The sequence below is a fragment of the Verticillium alfalfae genome, genomic scaffold, assembly GCF_000150825.1.
Source record: "Verticillium alfalfae VaMs.102 supercont1.7 genomic scaffold, whole genome shotgun sequence".
NCBI lineage: Eukaryota > Fungi > Ascomycota > Sordariomycetes > Glomerellales > Plectosphaerellaceae > Verticillium > Verticillium alfalfae.
The window spans coordinates 223,022-239,874 of record NW_003315032.1 but is presented as its reverse complement, the minus strand read 5'-3'; the positions used below and the strand labels follow the sequence as shown (position 1 = coordinate 239,874).

At 58.0% G+C, this 16,853-nt stretch overlaps 4 protein-coding genes across 4 annotated transcripts; 2 read left to right on the top strand and 2 right to left on the bottom strand.

The window, feature by feature from the left end:
• Window positions 1–1,052: 1,052 nt before the first annotated feature.
• On the top strand, window positions 1,053–2,897 carry VDBG_05913 (conserved hypothetical protein; the record flags this gene model as incomplete). The annotated part of the gene is made up of 4 exons (XM_003003425.1): window positions 1,053–1,677; window positions 1,738–2,391; window positions 2,450–2,653; window positions 2,710–2,897. 4 exons carry the CDS (start codon window positions 1,053–1,055, stop codon window positions 2,895–2,897), a joined length of 1,671 nt encoding a protein of 556 aa, XP_003003471.1.
• A 127-nt stretch (window positions 2,898–3,024) lies between these two features.
• Window positions 3,025–4,857, bottom strand: VDBG_05912 (retrograde regulation protein; the record flags this gene model as incomplete). The annotated part of the gene is made up of 2 exons (XM_003003424.1): window positions 3,025–3,226; window positions 3,287–4,857. 2 exons carry the CDS (start codon window positions 4,855–4,857, stop codon window positions 3,025–3,027), a joined length of 1,773 nt encoding a protein of 590 aa, XP_003003470.1.
• Window positions 4,858–9,534: 4,677 nt separating this feature from the next.
• VDBG_05911 (conserved hypothetical protein) lies at window positions 9,535–11,484 on the top strand (the record flags this gene model as incomplete). The annotated part of the gene is made up of 1 exon (XM_003003423.1): window positions 9,535–11,484. One exon carries the CDS (start codon window positions 9,535–9,537, stop codon window positions 11,482–11,484), a length of 1,950 nt encoding a protein of 649 aa, XP_003003469.1.
• Window positions 11,485–13,988: 2,504 nt separating this feature from the next.
• VDBG_05910 (conserved hypothetical protein) lies at window positions 13,989–15,115 on the bottom strand (the record flags this gene model as incomplete). Its single annotated transcript, XM_003003422.1, has 2 exons — window positions 13,989–14,997; window positions 15,060–15,115. The coding sequence occupies 2 exons, from the start codon at window positions 15,113–15,115 to the stop codon at window positions 13,989–13,991; spliced, it is 1,065 nt and encodes a 354-aa protein (XP_003003468.1).
• Window positions 15,116–16,853: the final 1,738 nt, after the last annotated feature.

Here is a 16,853-nt window from a genome sequence, read left to right as displayed (position 1 = left end):
CCCATGGACGAATGATGAAAAGCGTCAATCGAAATTTGTCGTCGTCTCTCTACCCTTACCTTTTGATACCTGTTCCGATCGACTTTTTGGCTTCCCAGGCCCCCCCCCCCACCCCGTCCCCGACACAGAGGCCCTTTGTTTCACGCAAATCAGGGCACTCTTTGACTACTCTTATTCATGTTCGAGGAGAGGAGCTTGGAGGGTTCTGTTGCCTCTGGCACTGCCCTGCAGCAACCCGATGGTCGCACGCCTCCCTCGTGGTGTCCACAGATGTCCACGATGGGACCTTGACTGACAGGCAGGTTACACCACCCGACGTAGTCGTGTCTTGACGCCACGGCTTAGTACGACCGACTCTCAATTCGATCATCCTCCTTTCCCTTGGAAAAAGAGAACAAGATCCACCGCAAGTCACACAAACACTCTGACAGCTGCTGTCCTCAAAAAATGAGGTCCTCCCGCACACACACACACATACACACGCCGACGGTCGTCGCCGAAGCAGATGAGATGGGCCGCCGTTCTGGCCGTGGGGTCGCGGGCCCCAAAAGTCAAATGCAACGAGACACTTTTCGGTGAAGCAGCGCTTCCTCATTGATTGGGCCCTCGTACAGTGCCAACTCGATCGACAGCGCCCATTGGCTGGACCAGTCCGAATCTGGCATCGGCATCAACTAACACCAAAGAAATGGACGACAACGACCAGGACCACGGCTTGAGAACCAGAGGGGAAGGGGTGGAGGGGTGCGCAATGGCGTAGACTAAAAGGCAGTTCAATATACTCTTTTCTTCGATCGAAAGCACTACGCAGCTTCATCTCCGAAGAAAAGCTCACCATCTCCCTCCTGCTCCTCCTCCTCCTCCTCCTTTTTGTTTTCTCGGTGAAAGCACGAGAAGAGAGTCGTCCAACAGAGAGCCTCTTGAACCCCTTCACCAGTACAGACTGGCTCCTTTGCTCTATCCTTCCCCCTTTGCCAGAACGGCCTGCCCCTGTCATCCAAGCACTTGCCCCCTCCCCCTTCCCTCCTCCGCCTGACGTGGACCCCGGAACCATGGCACTCGCCCATGAGATTGGATCCCTCCTCCAGACCCTCCCGCGTGGGAGGCGTCTGCTGGTCTCTGAAGAAGACCCCGTCAACGCCTACTTTGACCTGGCAGCCTACTACGGTGACGGCTCCGACGACGCCGGCTCACGCTCCGAGTCGTCCTCCGTGCTGACCCCGGGCCCTGCCTACGACACGGCCACCTCGCCCTCCGTCATCTCTGACTCCTATGACATGAACATTGACCCCGAAGAGCCTCATCAGCAGCAGGCCGTAGTCCAGGGGACGACCCAGAAGACCCTCGCCGACGCCCGCCGCCACGACGGGCACCTCATCTGGCCCCAGGCCGACCCCTCGCAGGACCTGCCCCGGCACTCGACCCTGAGCCTGTCCGGTCGCAAGAAGAGGAGCCGCCGGCCGAGCAGCCCCGCCGCCCGCCACGTCAAGAACCCGGCCGAGACGGCCCGCGTGCGCAAGCTCGGCGCCTGCATCAAGTGCCGTATCGAAAAGCTCAAGTGCTCCGACGAGACAGTGTGCGTCTCCTGCCAGGGCAAGTACGGCGTTCCCCTGTGCCAGAGGACCTGTCTGCGCAAGACGCTTTCCGATCTCGCCAAGCACACCACATTTGTGCGATGTAAGTCAATCGGACATGCCCCACTTCTGCCGGGAGAACAAGTACTTACGTGAGAGTCAGACACCGGCCTGAGGTACCACCAGGAGCAGGCCCTCCTGAGGACCAAGTGTGCCCTGGGCGAAGGCTTCAGGGAAGTGTTCCTTAGCTTCTCGGACATCGATTTGCAGTCGCCCACTCTCAAGACTGTCTTCCGCAAGTGTCACAGCCTGAGCAACGGCGCCGAGGTCATTGCCTTTCCCCGGGACCGCGTGCCGCTCCACAGCCAGCTCGTGGAGTGGGTCGAGCACCAGATCCTCGCTGAGCGCCACGCCGGCCGGCACTACGGCTTCGAGGCCACAATCGATACCTTTGTCTTGAAGTACATCAAGGCCGGCACCAGCCGCACGGCGCTGCCGCAGATCCGTCTCATCCGCAAGATCCACGAGATGAGGTGCATGTATCGTATTTGGAGGGTCGACACCCTGTACTGGCGTCATGCTCAGACTTCTCACCACAGCCCTCTGCCCCCTTTTATCCACGCCGAGCTGCGACAAATTGTCAAATCGGCTCTCGAGTCCTGCGAGCGCGACATCTTCAATGAGCTTGACAAGTTCCTCAAGCCGTCCGGCATCCCGACCAAGGACCGGGCGCCCATGTGGGCCGCTCTGTGGCAGCTCATTTTCACCTTCAAGGACCTCACCCAGACTTTCAAGGAAGCTGGAAGGCTCGCCAATGGTATGTCGTATTCCTGGCCAGGGTGGGAGGGTCAGCGCTGACAACGCTTGCGCAATAGTTCACCCTGCCTTTGATGCCTGCACAACGGCAACCGAGCAGCTCTACGTCGCCATCATGTCATTTTACGGCAGCCACTACCGCCAAGCGAGTAACCTCAAAGTCAGCCTTCAGTGCCTTGACTCTACCCACATGCCATCGTCGACGCTGAGACACGAGGTGGGCGATATCTTCCAGCATGCTCGTCATGAGCGCGGGGCTTTCCGTATGTTCATGCTCTCCCTTGGCGTACCTGTCGTTTCACGTCTGACCTCAAGACAGACGAATACATCCAAACTTCGCCCAATGAGCTAGACAGGCTTCTCAAGACCCTGGTCGTTGACCTCGAAGTCAAGCGCCTCGGCAATCGACGCGGAAGGGGACGAGCCCCTGTCGAGATGGTGCTGATTCCCAGCCCCGACCTGTATCCAGGCAGTGACGATGAGGACGATATGGAGATGGCAGGTTGATACGAGGCAGAAAGTTCGACGACGTAATTCTCTCTTCGGCGTTTTCTCATGGGTAATGATTATGATGTAATGAGAATAATGATGACTTCAGAAAGAACTGACGTTGCGAGACGTGATTTCGGTGTCCTCATGGCTTGTCCTGGTTCATCACCTCAATGTGAACTTTCACCTTCTTGCAGGGCTTCTTCTCGCCTTTCATCCTGCCGACATTGGCAAACCGTTCCTTGACCGTCTCGGCGTCGATGCCCTTGGCTGCATCCGCCGACACGAACACCGTCAGAGTGATGCGGTCCCGTTCCTTTTTCGTCTTGTCTGCAGTGGCCTCAAATCTGGTTCAAATGTCAGTAATTCGACTCCTATTTTCACAGTAGGTCGATCGATAATCGTACCTGAGATTGGTCGTCATCGTATTGAGCGACCTCGGCCACGCGGGAACAATGTCAACCAGAACCGCAGCTGCAGCACCAAGGTAGTCTGCCCAGAAAGGGGCCTCGGAATCGATATCGCCCAGGAGCCTCTTGAGATTATGATGCAACTCAGTGTCGACGGGACCGATATTTGCGCCCCAACGGGAACAGACCGCGAGAGCCAAGATGGAGCGAGCAATGTGCGTGAGACCTGGAGCACCAGGATCGCGGGCGATAGCTTGGTGCAGCGCGAACGAGGCATTTGCGTCCTCATCCTCGCCCTGGTGCATCCAAATTTGGCGGACGAACAACAATCCTAGCTCCAGCGAGAAGATGGAGGGAATTGTCCCGATCTCGACAGCTGGCGGCACGGCACTCCGCAACATGTCCAGAGCGGCGTGTGCTATGGGCAAGTCCTCGGAGGCGAACCCTGCCAAGACTTCCAGGGGGTTGCTCTCCCTGATCTTTTCGGGCAGCTTCATGTAAAGAGTTCCGTCTCTGTTCGAGCCAGCACAAAATGTCACCGTTCGGATGTTGGGAACGGCTTTGATGAAAGCCTCGACGACCTCGGCAATGGCGGGGAACTGCTGTCGGCGGCGCTTGGACATGCCATAAATCTTGCCATCGTACTCGTCGTTGACCTTGCGCATCTTGGCTGTCTGCTTGAAGAAGCCACCCGTGACGGTATAGGTGCCAACAGAAGCGATGGGATACGGCTGGATGCGATCGCAGTGCTGCAGAATGCACCCGTAGCCTCGAAGACCGCCGCCGCACATGAAAACATCGAGGCCCTCGCTGCTGTCGGCGCGCCCTCGGCAGCCTGGAAAGGTGTCGCAGAGGCGCGCAAAAGCGGCCTGCATGGTCTGACGCAGCTTGCCTGTCTCCGAGGTCCGCACCTCAGCAGGCTCAGCCTCGAGAACGCGAATCAGTCGCGCTGCGCCGAAAGGCATACTTTCCCCGGCAGCGGCGGCAGCGATCTCGTACGAGGGCAGGCGAGTGTCGACCCATGTCATCTGCACCGATCCGCCGCCCATGTCGAGGAACAAGCCACCGCGATCAATGTTCACAAAGGCCGAACGCGAACCCATGACGGCGCCGAAGAGAGTCTCCACGGCAGGGGCGAGAATGCGCACGTCAAGACCAGATGACTGCCGGATGGCGCCCAGCATATCGGCGGCATTCGCGGCGCGACGCATGGCCTCGGTCGCGAGGACGGAAAAGTTGGCTTCCGGGACCCCATACGAGTTGGCGATACGGCGGAAGCGAGCGAGAGTCTCAGAAACTTGAACGATGGTCTCTGGTGGAAAGGACAAGGGAGCGCCTGGTGCTCGATCGGCATTGGCGTTGAGAGCGTCGTAAAGAGAGATGTCGGCTCTTTCACGAAAGATGCAACGGAGGAGGCGCGAGTTTGGTGGTGTCATGTCTGTGATGGTGAACCTGATGCCGTTCGACCCCATATCGACGATGGCGAACAAGTGGCTCGCAGCGTCGGGAACCCATGGTGGCAAATCGTCGAGGTTATCGAGGGTAATGATGCTTGACGTATGTGCCATGGCGCGACGGTCAGGTAGATGTCGTGAGAGTCTCGCTTTGATCCCTTGTCGTGCCTTTGGCGCCTCGTTTTCCTGCCCCTTCTATCCAAGATGTGGGATGGAAGTCGTGAGGGACATGTCAAGAGTTGTGGAGCGTCCAGTGACGTTGCTCAGCTTGGTGGTGTGAGTAACCTCTGATTCGTCGATCAAAGCAATGAGGTGCGCAACGCAAGGCAGGAGGGGCCGAGGTGCCCATTGCCTCCCGCTTGTGGAGCAGGTGCAGCCCACGACCCCCTTCGCGCTGCGTGTGTGCCTGCTGGGCCAACACTGGACAGTGAGGCCTGGACGTCGGAGGGGCTTGAACATCACCAACTGTCAGCGGGCGGCAGTCAAGCGTCCACGGCGGAAGAGGGTTTCGGCCGAGTCCCGCAGCCGTACGGGGCAATAGAGCGTCATTGAGGGCTTCAGCCAAGGATCAAAATGCCCGACACCACTGGAGTCGGTAGACGGACGATTGCAGAGCGGAACGTGCGCACCGAAGAAAGCTTGGATCCTGACTCTAGTCTAGCTGTGGGACCCTTTAATGACTGTCAGTATCGACTCTTGCAGTCATCTTCAGAATGCTCTGCCGCACTTCCCCTCCCTTACCTAGGTAAGGTAGATAACAAACGTGAACGAATGCTCAACTAGCGAATCCGTATCTGTGAGTCTAGCGCCGGCGGTCTGCTTCAATGCCCATCGATACAACATGAGGGAATGTCAGGTCGTATGACGCACGCCTCGTATCTTCAACGGCACCATGAACAACGGCCAGCGACGCGGACAAGAGCGCAAGGTTCGCCCGAACCATGCCAGTCACAGCACCCCTCTCTCATGAAGCCGGTCCGACTGGTGACACTTGGCTCTGGTTATGCGGTGATGGACAAAGTCCAAGGAAGAATGAACACCACGATGGAGATCGCAAGGTTCGACAGTGTGATTCGTAGCACTGGCTGCATGAACATCAATTGCATTTCTCCCCAGGCTGCGCCTCAGGCAGAAACCTCAGACTACCTCTTTGTCCAAACGATAGCCGGGATCTGCCACATGGTCGAGCCCGGTGCACGTCACTTCAATAGTTTGACAGTAGTAAGCGTCGAGTCCTTACCTGCCACAATAGCAGGGCTTCACGATTACATAGCCTAACTGGAAGCATATTGGTGCACTCGTAGCCTGCAACTTAGTACTGCCAATCAAGAGGCTGATCGCCCCCATGGTGAAGAACGCCGCGGGCTCCGGCACAACTGTCGCATCTGTGCTCCGGCACACCTGTCAGCGTCTGCGCCATCACTTTCGCCGTCCCGTTCTCTCTCTACATGGCGCGTCCGATCCATGGCTCGACTCGCTCGGCCGTCAGCAGGATGAGAGGAGTAAGCGAAGCGCTGAAGCCAGTCATCTCTTCGCCCAGTGGTTGTCAAGGGAGAAGAGTTCCTGGAGGGACACGACGTGAGAACAGAGTGCCTGGGGGGGGCTGGTGATGTGATGCGACGTGCGTGTGATAACCTTTGGCGTTTGCTGTGGCCGGGACCCCCTCACCCCTTCCTGTCACCCCCCCCGGCCCGCCAATTGCCGGGATCGACTCACCGCTGTGGGCGTATTTGGTTGATCGCAAAGGTCCAGTCCGAGAAGAACCTCGTCGTGGACCAGGGCGGTCGTGAAACAGAGCAACAAAGGTCGCCAATGTGTTCAAGTGACCAACGGTTTAATGAGGACGTCTGTTGACAAAGCCACGTCAACCAGGATACTGGGATGCTGATGCTAGGATGCCGATGCTGGGATACTGAAGCCCTTGGGCGCAGGGTGTCGTACTGCCAGCAAAGTGCGTCTGCTGTGGACGTCGAGACAAGGACAGTGAAACGTGGGACCTGCTTCAGTGACCATGGCTGCACTGGCATCCAGGTTGAGCAGGAGCAGGAGCAGGAGCTTGCTTGGGAGCGGGGAGAGGAGCGTGAGATGTGACAGGATCTGGGAGTACCGCCCGTCCAGACGAGGAAGACACTAGGTACCACTAAAGATGGCCGGTGGCGCGTTATTGACGCGTCTAGTTCGCGTCTCGACGCGCCAGCTGACGACTTCCCCTCTCCATCCACACGTCAGACGAGGGGCACTCGAACACCCAATCGTCCCAAGCCCAGGCCGTCAAAGAGCTCCCGCGTGCAATCGCCCATCGCGATCCGTGACGTTACGCTGCCGGCCGGGCTGCCAGCGCTGATTCCGGTATCTGGCTATCCCCCTCCCCGTCGTCCCGCGACGATCCAAGTGAACTCCTCATCGTCCCGCATTCTTTCCATGACCAAGTTGCTCGCAGGTAATGGACGGAGGGAATCTGGCCAACACTGACAAGACTCTCGATCGCTACAGTGTGCTCTTGGTTGCGACGGCTTTATCAAAACACCAACAACCAGAGAAGAAAACAAAACAAAGAGATAGGCCAAACGTGGACCTCTTGGACTGAGGCTTGCCGACCACCAGCCGCCGCCACTCGCATTTTTGAGCTGTACCTTGCCTTGACAAGCACGAGGCAGGCCAACAGATCAGCCCAAAAAAAACCTTCGAACCGAACTCCACCCTCAATCATCCTGCAGGCGGCCTGCACCAACAAAGTGGAGAGCTGGACTGGTGTCTCAAGCAAGGCCGACTCTCATCCACTTCTCTCGTGTCCACCCGTTTGTGTGTCTCTGCCGCAGTGGACACCAACTTGGCGTCAAACAAAGCCAGGGCTGGAATGTACATGTAGAGAAAGAAGAGGACCCGTTATTCACACGCATTCGAAACACCCATCATCCACTCGTCCAACTCTCAAAGACTTGACGGGCTGCAGAGTGAGCTGCTGCAGCAAGAAGACTGCAAGCGTCCTCTACCCGCTCGCCTCAGGTACCCTGTCGTAGTCGCAGGTGCATCAAGGTCTTTCCCCTCCCCTCAGTGCAACAGCAAAGCCAACGAACCAACGACGAGATATTTCGGCCAAGATCCACGTCTGGAAAAGGACTGGACAAATCATCACATACTGGTACATCTCCCCCCACGAACAAAAGTCATTTTTGGTCCCTGCCCAACTGAACTGGATGACTGGCGGGCGATAGCTGCACGGCGTTTGCTGCACTGCACTGCACTACACTTGCAAGCCTTCTGCACAACCTTAAGCACGGCGGATGGGCTCACGCGCATGAACAGATCACCAGTCTCCTCTCTTCCTGTGTGTCTACGTACCTACTCGCGCAGAGGGAGAAGCTGGCACCGAATTGCGGAGACGGTGCTCGCTAAGAATTGATGAGAGCTGGGGTCACGATCTGGTGGCTCTGGATCCTCGCAATACTCGTTTCGGATCGCCCACTCGATCAAGCAAGCCCTGAAGGTCAGGGCTGGCCAGACCGACTCTTTGAAGACCCAAGGACTACGAACTACTCGGGTGCACCAAGCACACACAAACGCGCGGGATAGGGAATACGACAGAATCAGGCGCCTGGCTGGAATCCACCTGGAACCCCACCATAAGGTACCTGGCACGGACAGATAGAGGACGGAACCTGTACTCTGAACCTCATCCTGGACCTGCACCTGCACCTGGCAGGAAAAAACTGCACCTGGCAGGGAAAAACCTGAGGTCGTGGCATCCACTGACAAAGCCTGTCACCGTCCTCTCCTCCTCCACCCCTCCCGGCCCCCGGTCCCCTGCCCCTCCCCCCCTGGTAGCGTCTTTGGGATTTCCCAGCTGGCCCCACTACTCGTCCGGCCTTTCCTTTCACAGAAGCGCAAACCCCCAAGCGCTAGGAACTATCCAAGGTCCCAGTGTCCCAAGTTCCAAGGCCTCAACGCCCCCAGGCCCCCAAGGCTCAAAAGCCCCCCGACTGGGTGTTCAGTGGGTTCCCGCCAGTCGTCCCACCTTTCGTCTTTGCCTCGCCTTCCTCCCAACTCTGTCTGGTGTCCCCCGTCCTCCTTCCTCCCCCCCCCCACTCTTCCCTTCCCGCTGCGCTAGATTCGCTCGACGGGCGCGCGCAAGCCTGACCAGGCCTGACCTTCCCGTCTCTCCCTCCTCCAGTTACCCCTACACCGACCGCCTTCCCGGCCGACACATCCTGTCTCGCCCATTCCTCTCTTACATCTCCTTCTTACCGCAGACATTCTTTTTTCCGCCGTCGCTCGCGGCCTCCATCGCCGGTCGTTCAAAAGAAACAAATTTACGAGGGGCAAATTCAAACGTCCACTTCCATCTCCTAGGCTACGGCGCAAAACATCCGATCGCCCAAAGTCAACAATCCAAAACATAACAACACGGGCGCCACGCTTCAGCCAGCATTTTCCTTTTTTTTACCCACCCCTCTCCACGAACCACGACAGTCGAAACCTCCGACCCGTCATACGACCTTACGACTACGAACCCAGTATTATTATGAGACCCTCGAGTCCCTCTTGAAGACGCCGTCGCCCCCATAATCCAAACGGCACGCGCGACTTATCAGAGCCAGACCCGCGCCCGCTCCTTGCGACGACTTGTCGCATCGATCAACCCTTTGCGCGCAACCCCTCCAAAGGCTTGCGCAAAGCACGAGCCACGCAAAATCAGTCATTCGGCATTCATCTGAGACCTGCAGGGCGCAACATTCCGACAAAAGGTCCCCCCCCCCCCGCGCTGCCGAGCGCAACCCCCCTTCAGCCATCATGGCCTCTTCACATTCCGGAGCTGCCACGCTCCCCAAGGGGTTCCGCTACCACGACACCGACTCTGCCGAGCCCAAGACACCAGAACCCCTCCCCGCCACCGCCGACGCCGACCGCGACCAGAGCCTCGACGGCAGCATGCTGCAGCCACCGTCGCCACCTCGGCCCAGATTCAAGCTTAAGAGGCGTGTCGTGTCCAGCTTCAACGCCCCGACCCAACAGTTTCTGGCATCGGTCGCCGCTGCCGACGTGCCTATCCCCAGCATCGAAGAGAGCGCTACGATGGCGTCCGACGAGAACATGACGGGCATGACGTATTCGGATTTCGCCAACACGAGGTGTCTTGACGATCTCGACATGGGGAACAGCATTCGAGGGAGGACATTTTCGCCCCCCAAGACCCCGGCACCCGGCTACGCCCCGTCTCTCTCCCCGAGGCGATACCCCAATTGGTCGAGGGACTCGGCCGTCACCAGCGAGGAGGACGAGGACGGCGATGACTCCTCGGCCGAGTGGGAGTCGAGTCGTCCCTCCACAGCGCGGTCTACACACACCAGTGCCTCGCTTTTCAGCCGCTACTCCATCACCTCTGACGAGCTCCAGTGTGCCTCGGTCGTAGATCCAAACGACCTCGGCTTCCGATATCACTTTGAGGAGCCCAGCAAGTCAGCCAACGCCTACTCGCAAACGACATCCAAAGCAGCCAAGATGAGGAAGGCGGCCTGGACCAGACCAATGAGCGATCATCTGTGGTCGACCTATCTCACCTATCTGCAGGACCCAAGCATCACCCCCGTCCGCAACAGCAAGTCTGGCGTCCCTCCACAAGGTGTCTGCGCTCGTGTGGCCCGTGAGACGAAGAGGAGTTGGCGTGGGCCGAGGCCAAAGAGCGGCGCCGACACCCACACGCCAACCCCCGATACCAGTACCTATCTGCAGTGGCCGCACACCTACGCCGCTACGCGCGCTCACCTACGGGAGCTCTGCAAGCTCAAGGCCTCGTCACATGGCATGCGCGCCAGTCAGTACATCAAGCATAGCCCGACCCCCTTTGGCCGCACGGCCACCAGGTTTTGGAACCGTCGCTCGACACCGACACCCTCTGCCTTCTCCTCGAGGGACATGGTCATGTCCCTCACGCTGAGCACGGCTGCGTCGATGCAGCCCCGGGGCCCGCTGGCCCAGTTGACACGGTCGACACCGGAACCCGTTGCGGCGCCAGCCGCGTCCACGCCCGAGCCGAAATCAGAAGTGCCAGATATACCCACCATCGGACGCCGCCGGCTGGCATCTCCATTCACTACGCAAAGCTACGGGCCAAGCTCGTCGAACCTCATGGGTGCTGCTGCTGCCGACCAGGGCCCAGCCAGGCAAAGCAGCACGTGCGGGCCCCGCCGCGGTCTGCAGTCACCCGTGAAGCTGGCCCGTAGCCGATCCAACACGCAGAAGCGCAGGTCCCGCCAGTCATCGGTCGAGCCCCGCAAGACGAAGCGACCCAGCCTTGCCTCCGATTTTTGGACACAACCAACGGGGCCGCTCGTCGACAAGGTTGCCTACAGCTCGACCGATAGCCACAAGCTCGATAAGCTGTTTGTACCGCGGACCAATTTGGCTGAGCTGTTTCCCGTATCACTCGGAGTGAACGGGTCGCTGCCGCCGCCCCAACCCCAATTCCAAAGGGGACTTACTGCTGCCTCGATTGCCCCAGCTCGCCTCGGCTCACCATTCACAACATCGTCCTCGAGCTTTTCTTTTCCTAACCGGTACACCAAGCCGGACGAGCGGACCGCCGCGGCGGCTTCCAAGCCCTACGCAACGCTACAGCAGCCACGAGAAGCCCCCAACACGACGCCACCACGTGGCTTGGTCGGCCGCCTGGCCTATCTTGATGAGCGCCTTAGGGAGTTCCGACGACGCGATAGCCGCCGTCGATCCGAGTCGCCATTTTGAAGGCATGTTTGCATATGACATTCTTAAACACATGCGCATCGTGTCCTATGATATCTTGTCATGATCTGATGCGAAGCGAATCATTTGATTTTTTGGACACACGATGGGTCTGCCGCTTTGGCTACACGCGTTCCATGATTGGGCATGCGGACGACAGTACTGTTTGCGATGCTTTATGACTTTTTTTCGTGTCAATTCTTCACTTCTCCTGGCTCCGAGCCTATTTTTTTTTCCCCGCTTTAGTCTTGATCTTTTCGATTCTGCATCACATTTTCTGGCTTCACATAATTCGTGGTCGAGACAAACGCAGGCAGCCCATGTCGGTGTTACGGCATGTGTCTTTCGTTGTGTATTCACCCCTGGCTTTCTGCTTGTCGATGGCTGCTTCTTTTTTTTTCTCTCTCTTTTTCGCAGGGCCCGTGGAGGATACTGCGCCTCTCTTGATGAAACGGGAACGAATGAATGATATGACGACACGAATACCAGGGCATGATGGGCGCCGACCCTGACGGCGATAAGTGTCTTGTTTCCGTCTCAGCGCGGAGACGGGAGCTTGACGACCCGAGGCGGGGGATTCGAGGCGATGAAGGGGACCATGGCACGAGCCCTGTGCCACCTCCACGAGCGAGCGACGACTAGATGAACCCAATTGAGATGTTCTTCCACACGCTGACCGACCCTGACCGCCGTCCCGCCGTGACCGTTTTTGTTTGATCTAAATGTGACTTTTTCACGAGCTGAACGGCAAGGTGATGAAATCCGCACAGTCCCTGTTTTTGGCTCGCGCCCGTCTTTTTTCAGGCGAGGCAACAGAAGCAAGGCTAGCAGCACCGGAGTCGCTTCATCTGATCTCGGGCGGAGGGGGGGTAACGGGCTTCTTTTTGTTTATTCTGAGAAAGATCACCCCCGGCTCTGAAACAGCATGTTTCTTCATCCATGCGATTCCCGATTCCCGATTCCCTAGCCACGGTGCTGGCCCACGGGGACAATGCAAATAGATTCGGGCTTCTTTCTTTGTTTCCTCGAGCCTTTTTTTTTCTCTCTTTTCCTCTTTTCGTTTGTGGTATTCCTCCGACGGGCGGAGATCCAGCAGGGGGACGTGCGGTGTGCCTTTGGGGGGGGGGGTGCGGACGGGACGGGTGTTTCATGGCCGGGGCACGACCACGGCCTTGTTCCTGGAAGGAATGGTCTGGTCGCGGACCCCCTTCGTTTCTGGCCTTCCATCTTCTTCATTTGGAAAGAGGCGTCACTTGATTGGTTTTTTTTTAGAGAGCTCGGAGGGTTGTTCGTGGTCATGGGGCTTGCATCTCGGGCGGGCGGGTATGCACAAGGCAAAGGAGAATTGTGTCGCAGTCAGGTGTGGTGTTGCACAGGACTTTTGACTTGCTTCTCCGGCGCTCAGCCGGGCTGCTCCGAAATCAGAATGTCGACCCCCGCGCGCGTGAATCTCCAAGGCACATGGACGACGCCATCGGCGTGGACGGGCTTCGACCTCGGAGGTCTCAAAGGAGAAGTCCCGGCATGCAGGTACGCGGCTGATCGAGCGCATGGCGCCGGACTTTTTCCTAAAGACCGGCCCGTGTCTGTGATCGACGTGTCTGTGTCGTACCCCATTTACGCCATGTGTCTAATACCGACAGAGAAAGCAGCAGCTCACACGTTCGCTCGAGGGTCATCAAATTGTCAAGGCCAGCTTTGTTTGATTCTTGCTACTAAGTAAATATCTGTTTGTTTGCATGTTTGTGGGGTTTTTTTCCAAAAGGGGGGAAATAAAAAATTACAGCAAAAGATAAACATGACCATTCGAGCCTCCGTCTCGCAAGCCGTTCGGTACCCTCGTGAGGATGTGCTGCCCGATCCGGTCGGCGGCGAGGAGCATCTCAACACGGCGCAGCCATGGTCGGCGATACTCTCTCGGCAAGAGCCGTCATCCCTCACCGTGCGCCCAACGCGGTGCGCCTCGAGCTTGGACGTCTCGTTGCGACTAAGCCCACAACGAGCTCCTAATGCCAGAGGGCCGGAGTTTCGCAGAACGAGATACCCCATACACCGCTTGACTTGGCCGCGATTGAACGACGCACAGGTGCCCAGTGCGCTACGTTTCCATACTCCGCGGCCAGTGACCCCTTTTCAGTCCGGTAACCACGGATCTGGTGTTTGAAGGACTAGGCGGGCTAAGCCGATAAGCGACTAACCCAGGCCTCAAAGGGGCTACAGCTTGGTCACTCGTTCGGAAAACGAGACGACGGGACTGTAGACTTTTCGACAGCGAGCAGACACTGAAAGCGGCCTGGGCGTTATGCTGGGTCTGTGTGCTGTGCACTTGAGACTCTCGCTAGATGTCGAGTCGACCCCAACAAGCTTTTGTGGAGGGGTGGCGTCGGGCGGTGACGGTGGTCAACCCAGGTCCCCAGGGCTGCAGGGACGGGCTCGGTCTGTAGAAGTGAAGAATATTCGTACCCCACGTCAAGAATCAATCCGACTGGGGGGGATTCAGTGGTGGTTTACCCAGCCACGGCTGCGTTGGCCAGGGGTCTGACTGCCTGGAGCGGCCGCGGCACCTCAGCAGGGTATTCATAGTGGCGAAGAGGAGCTGCAGGACACGAAGGTGACTTGACGTGCTTGATGAATCTCGAAGACTTGTACGGGACAGTGTCGATGATGAGCGGGACCAGCATGGGATAGTTGTCGAGCTCCATGCTGGTGGCTGCATGCGGGCATCTGCGTTCACCGACAGCGGCACGGTGCGTGTGAAACGAGCATTGACGGAATCCAAACTGGCGCTCGTCGTTACGGAGTTTGTTGGCAGGGATCCGCAGTTGGGGGTTCTTGATTCGGGCGTCCAGTTTCCCCTTGTTTAACTTGGCGACGTGCAAGACGTACTCGGCATTGAAGTCGGAGAATTGTTTGAGCAGAGGCTCGAAGAGGCAGTTGGCATCCTGATCCCGCGGGTGGCATGGACCGCCGGCGATGGACCACGCAACCATGGCTGTAGCCCAGCGTCGGAGTCTCATGGTGGTCCTCGCCCCGCGCTCGCCGAAGAGGAAGGTGACAAACTCGGGGGTGACGTCCCAGTCACAACGAAGGTACAGGTCCTGCAGGGCATCGATGGCCACATCCTGGAGCTGGTCGAGGTCGTGTTTCGCGGCGAAGATGTGGAGGTTGACAAGGGCCCAATGGAAGCACTCGCTGGTCTCTTCAGGGGCATCGCTGACCATCGCAATCATGTCGTCAAGGTGGCGACGGAAGGCGTCGCGCTGATGGAGCCAAACCGTAAAGAGCTCGAACATGGCAGGGGATTCATCGAGCAGGTGAATAGGGGTCGACGACGTCTGTTGAGGAAGCCATACCGGAACGGACTTCTGAACCAGTGAGAGTTGGAGTATGCCGGCGGGGGTGGCATCGAGCTGGTCTCTGAAGAACTGGGACGTGGCGCTGAGGAGCTTCTTGTTGACCCGAAACTCCCTCTGTTCAATGCCGACAAGTACGCGTGCCACGCCTTGCTTTGATGATCTACAAGGTAAAACATGAGCTCGAGGCGAGAGTGTAGAGGCATGTTGGGGGTCGGTACTGACAGGTTCACCAATGTTGATACGGACGCATTATGGAAGATTGCCTTGGGTCTCGCCATGAGGTCTTGCTGTAACAGAGTGAGAGTCTTGAGAGAAGGTCGTTAATGCGAACCAGCACAATAGCAAACAAACGATATAAACAAAGAGAGCAGCGGAACGTTGGTTGGTGAACTGCAAACAAATGGACCGGCCGTAAACACATATACTTGACTCTCCCAGAGAGCTTGGAGGAAACGCACGCACGGGGGGAAAGGGTCGAGCGAGGAGGCGAGGTGAGGATGAATTAAAAGTGTCTGGCCCCAAGTCTGGTTGACGGTCTTGGCTTACCAAGTCTGGGGGCTTGACTGGCGTAGCATCGCGGACGGCAGGAACGGTTTGCGACCATCGATCCCTGTCCTCGAGCGGCCTTAGCCGGCACAGGGCAAATGCTTATCGAAGGGTCGTCATCGATAACTTGTGCGGTGTACTGGCTGGTTTCAAAACGGTTCCCTGTACGGAGCCAGCTCCCAGTCGAAGAACTTCTCAGGTAAAGAGAGGGGCGATGGCAGACGAAGGCTACGATGACATCGGCCGCCGCAGTCAACGGCGGGGAGGGGGTGGGCCAGGGCCAGGCGGCGTGAGAGTCGGCTTGGAGTTGGGGTTGAACAGGGATGTTGCCGTTTCAAAAAGGGGCGTCCCAAACAAGCTGCCCATCTGTGCAGGGCAGGACGGGCGATGTAGACAGGCGTGCTTCAGGTGTCAGCGTCGACAGCAGCAATGGGTGGAAGGCGCAGTTCGTGACAGGCTTAATTGGCGTGTTATCGGCCGGGAAGCTGTTGCATGCTTGTCGCTCCATCGCTGGCTGTCGCACCAAAAAGAAGACTCCATCGTTACGCGGCCGCGCTGGTACCGCACCTGCGCGCCAGATCGCCGGGAAAGCGACGGATTAGGGAAAGTCTAGGGGCGTGCATCAGTTCTAGTGCCGCACAAGAGAGAGGGCTGCTGACTACATGTACAACGCTGGTAGAATATACGATGTGGTTACTGAGCTCGGCTTGCTCTGCCTAGCTGTCTGTGCCTTTGCTCGACTGACTGGCCTCGCGAGTGTGTCGCCGGCACGCGAAGCAGCCGACGATGCTGGTCAAATCGAGTCAAGCTGTCGAGTCGTGAGGCGTCGACGAGCTGAAGGGTGCCACTCGCTTGGGGGAGAACCCTGGGGGTCCTAGGGCATGGGGGTCCGCTTGGAGTTTCCCGTGCTTGGGACTTGGAGACGCTGTTATCGTGTCGGGGGCAGCGTGCGTGGGCGCACCGTTGCGGCACGACTTTGATGATGGAATGCAGTGTTGTGATGGTGCATTGACGGAGGCAATCAGATTCTTCTGCTCTGGCCCTCTCTGTATGTTCGGTTGAGTCGGTCCGCCGCGGGGCTGCTGTAACCTCAGTGGCAGGTGCGAGCGGGCTGGATGAAGATCGAAGGTCCGAGGGCGTGGAAGCGGGGAGTGATCAATGGCATTGATCAGGATTGAGAACACAAGCGAGGTCGAGGGGGAAGTGTCTTGGTGAGAGCTGAAAGGGTTGTCAACAAGGGTCTGGATGGATCCTATGTGGGCGCTGTGAGGCAAGTGAGGGAACCGTTGATGCAGGCGTCGACGATGCAACCCAAGATGAGATGGGAGGGCCACGAGGGCTGTCTGGGCTGTAACGGTGCCAAGGGTTTTAGAGACGTTGCGAGCCTGTGCCGATCAGCCCGCCACGCTTGACGTGCGCCACGGGGGAGCATATCAGCCTCACCGTCTACCCATCAAGCATGAATCGAGA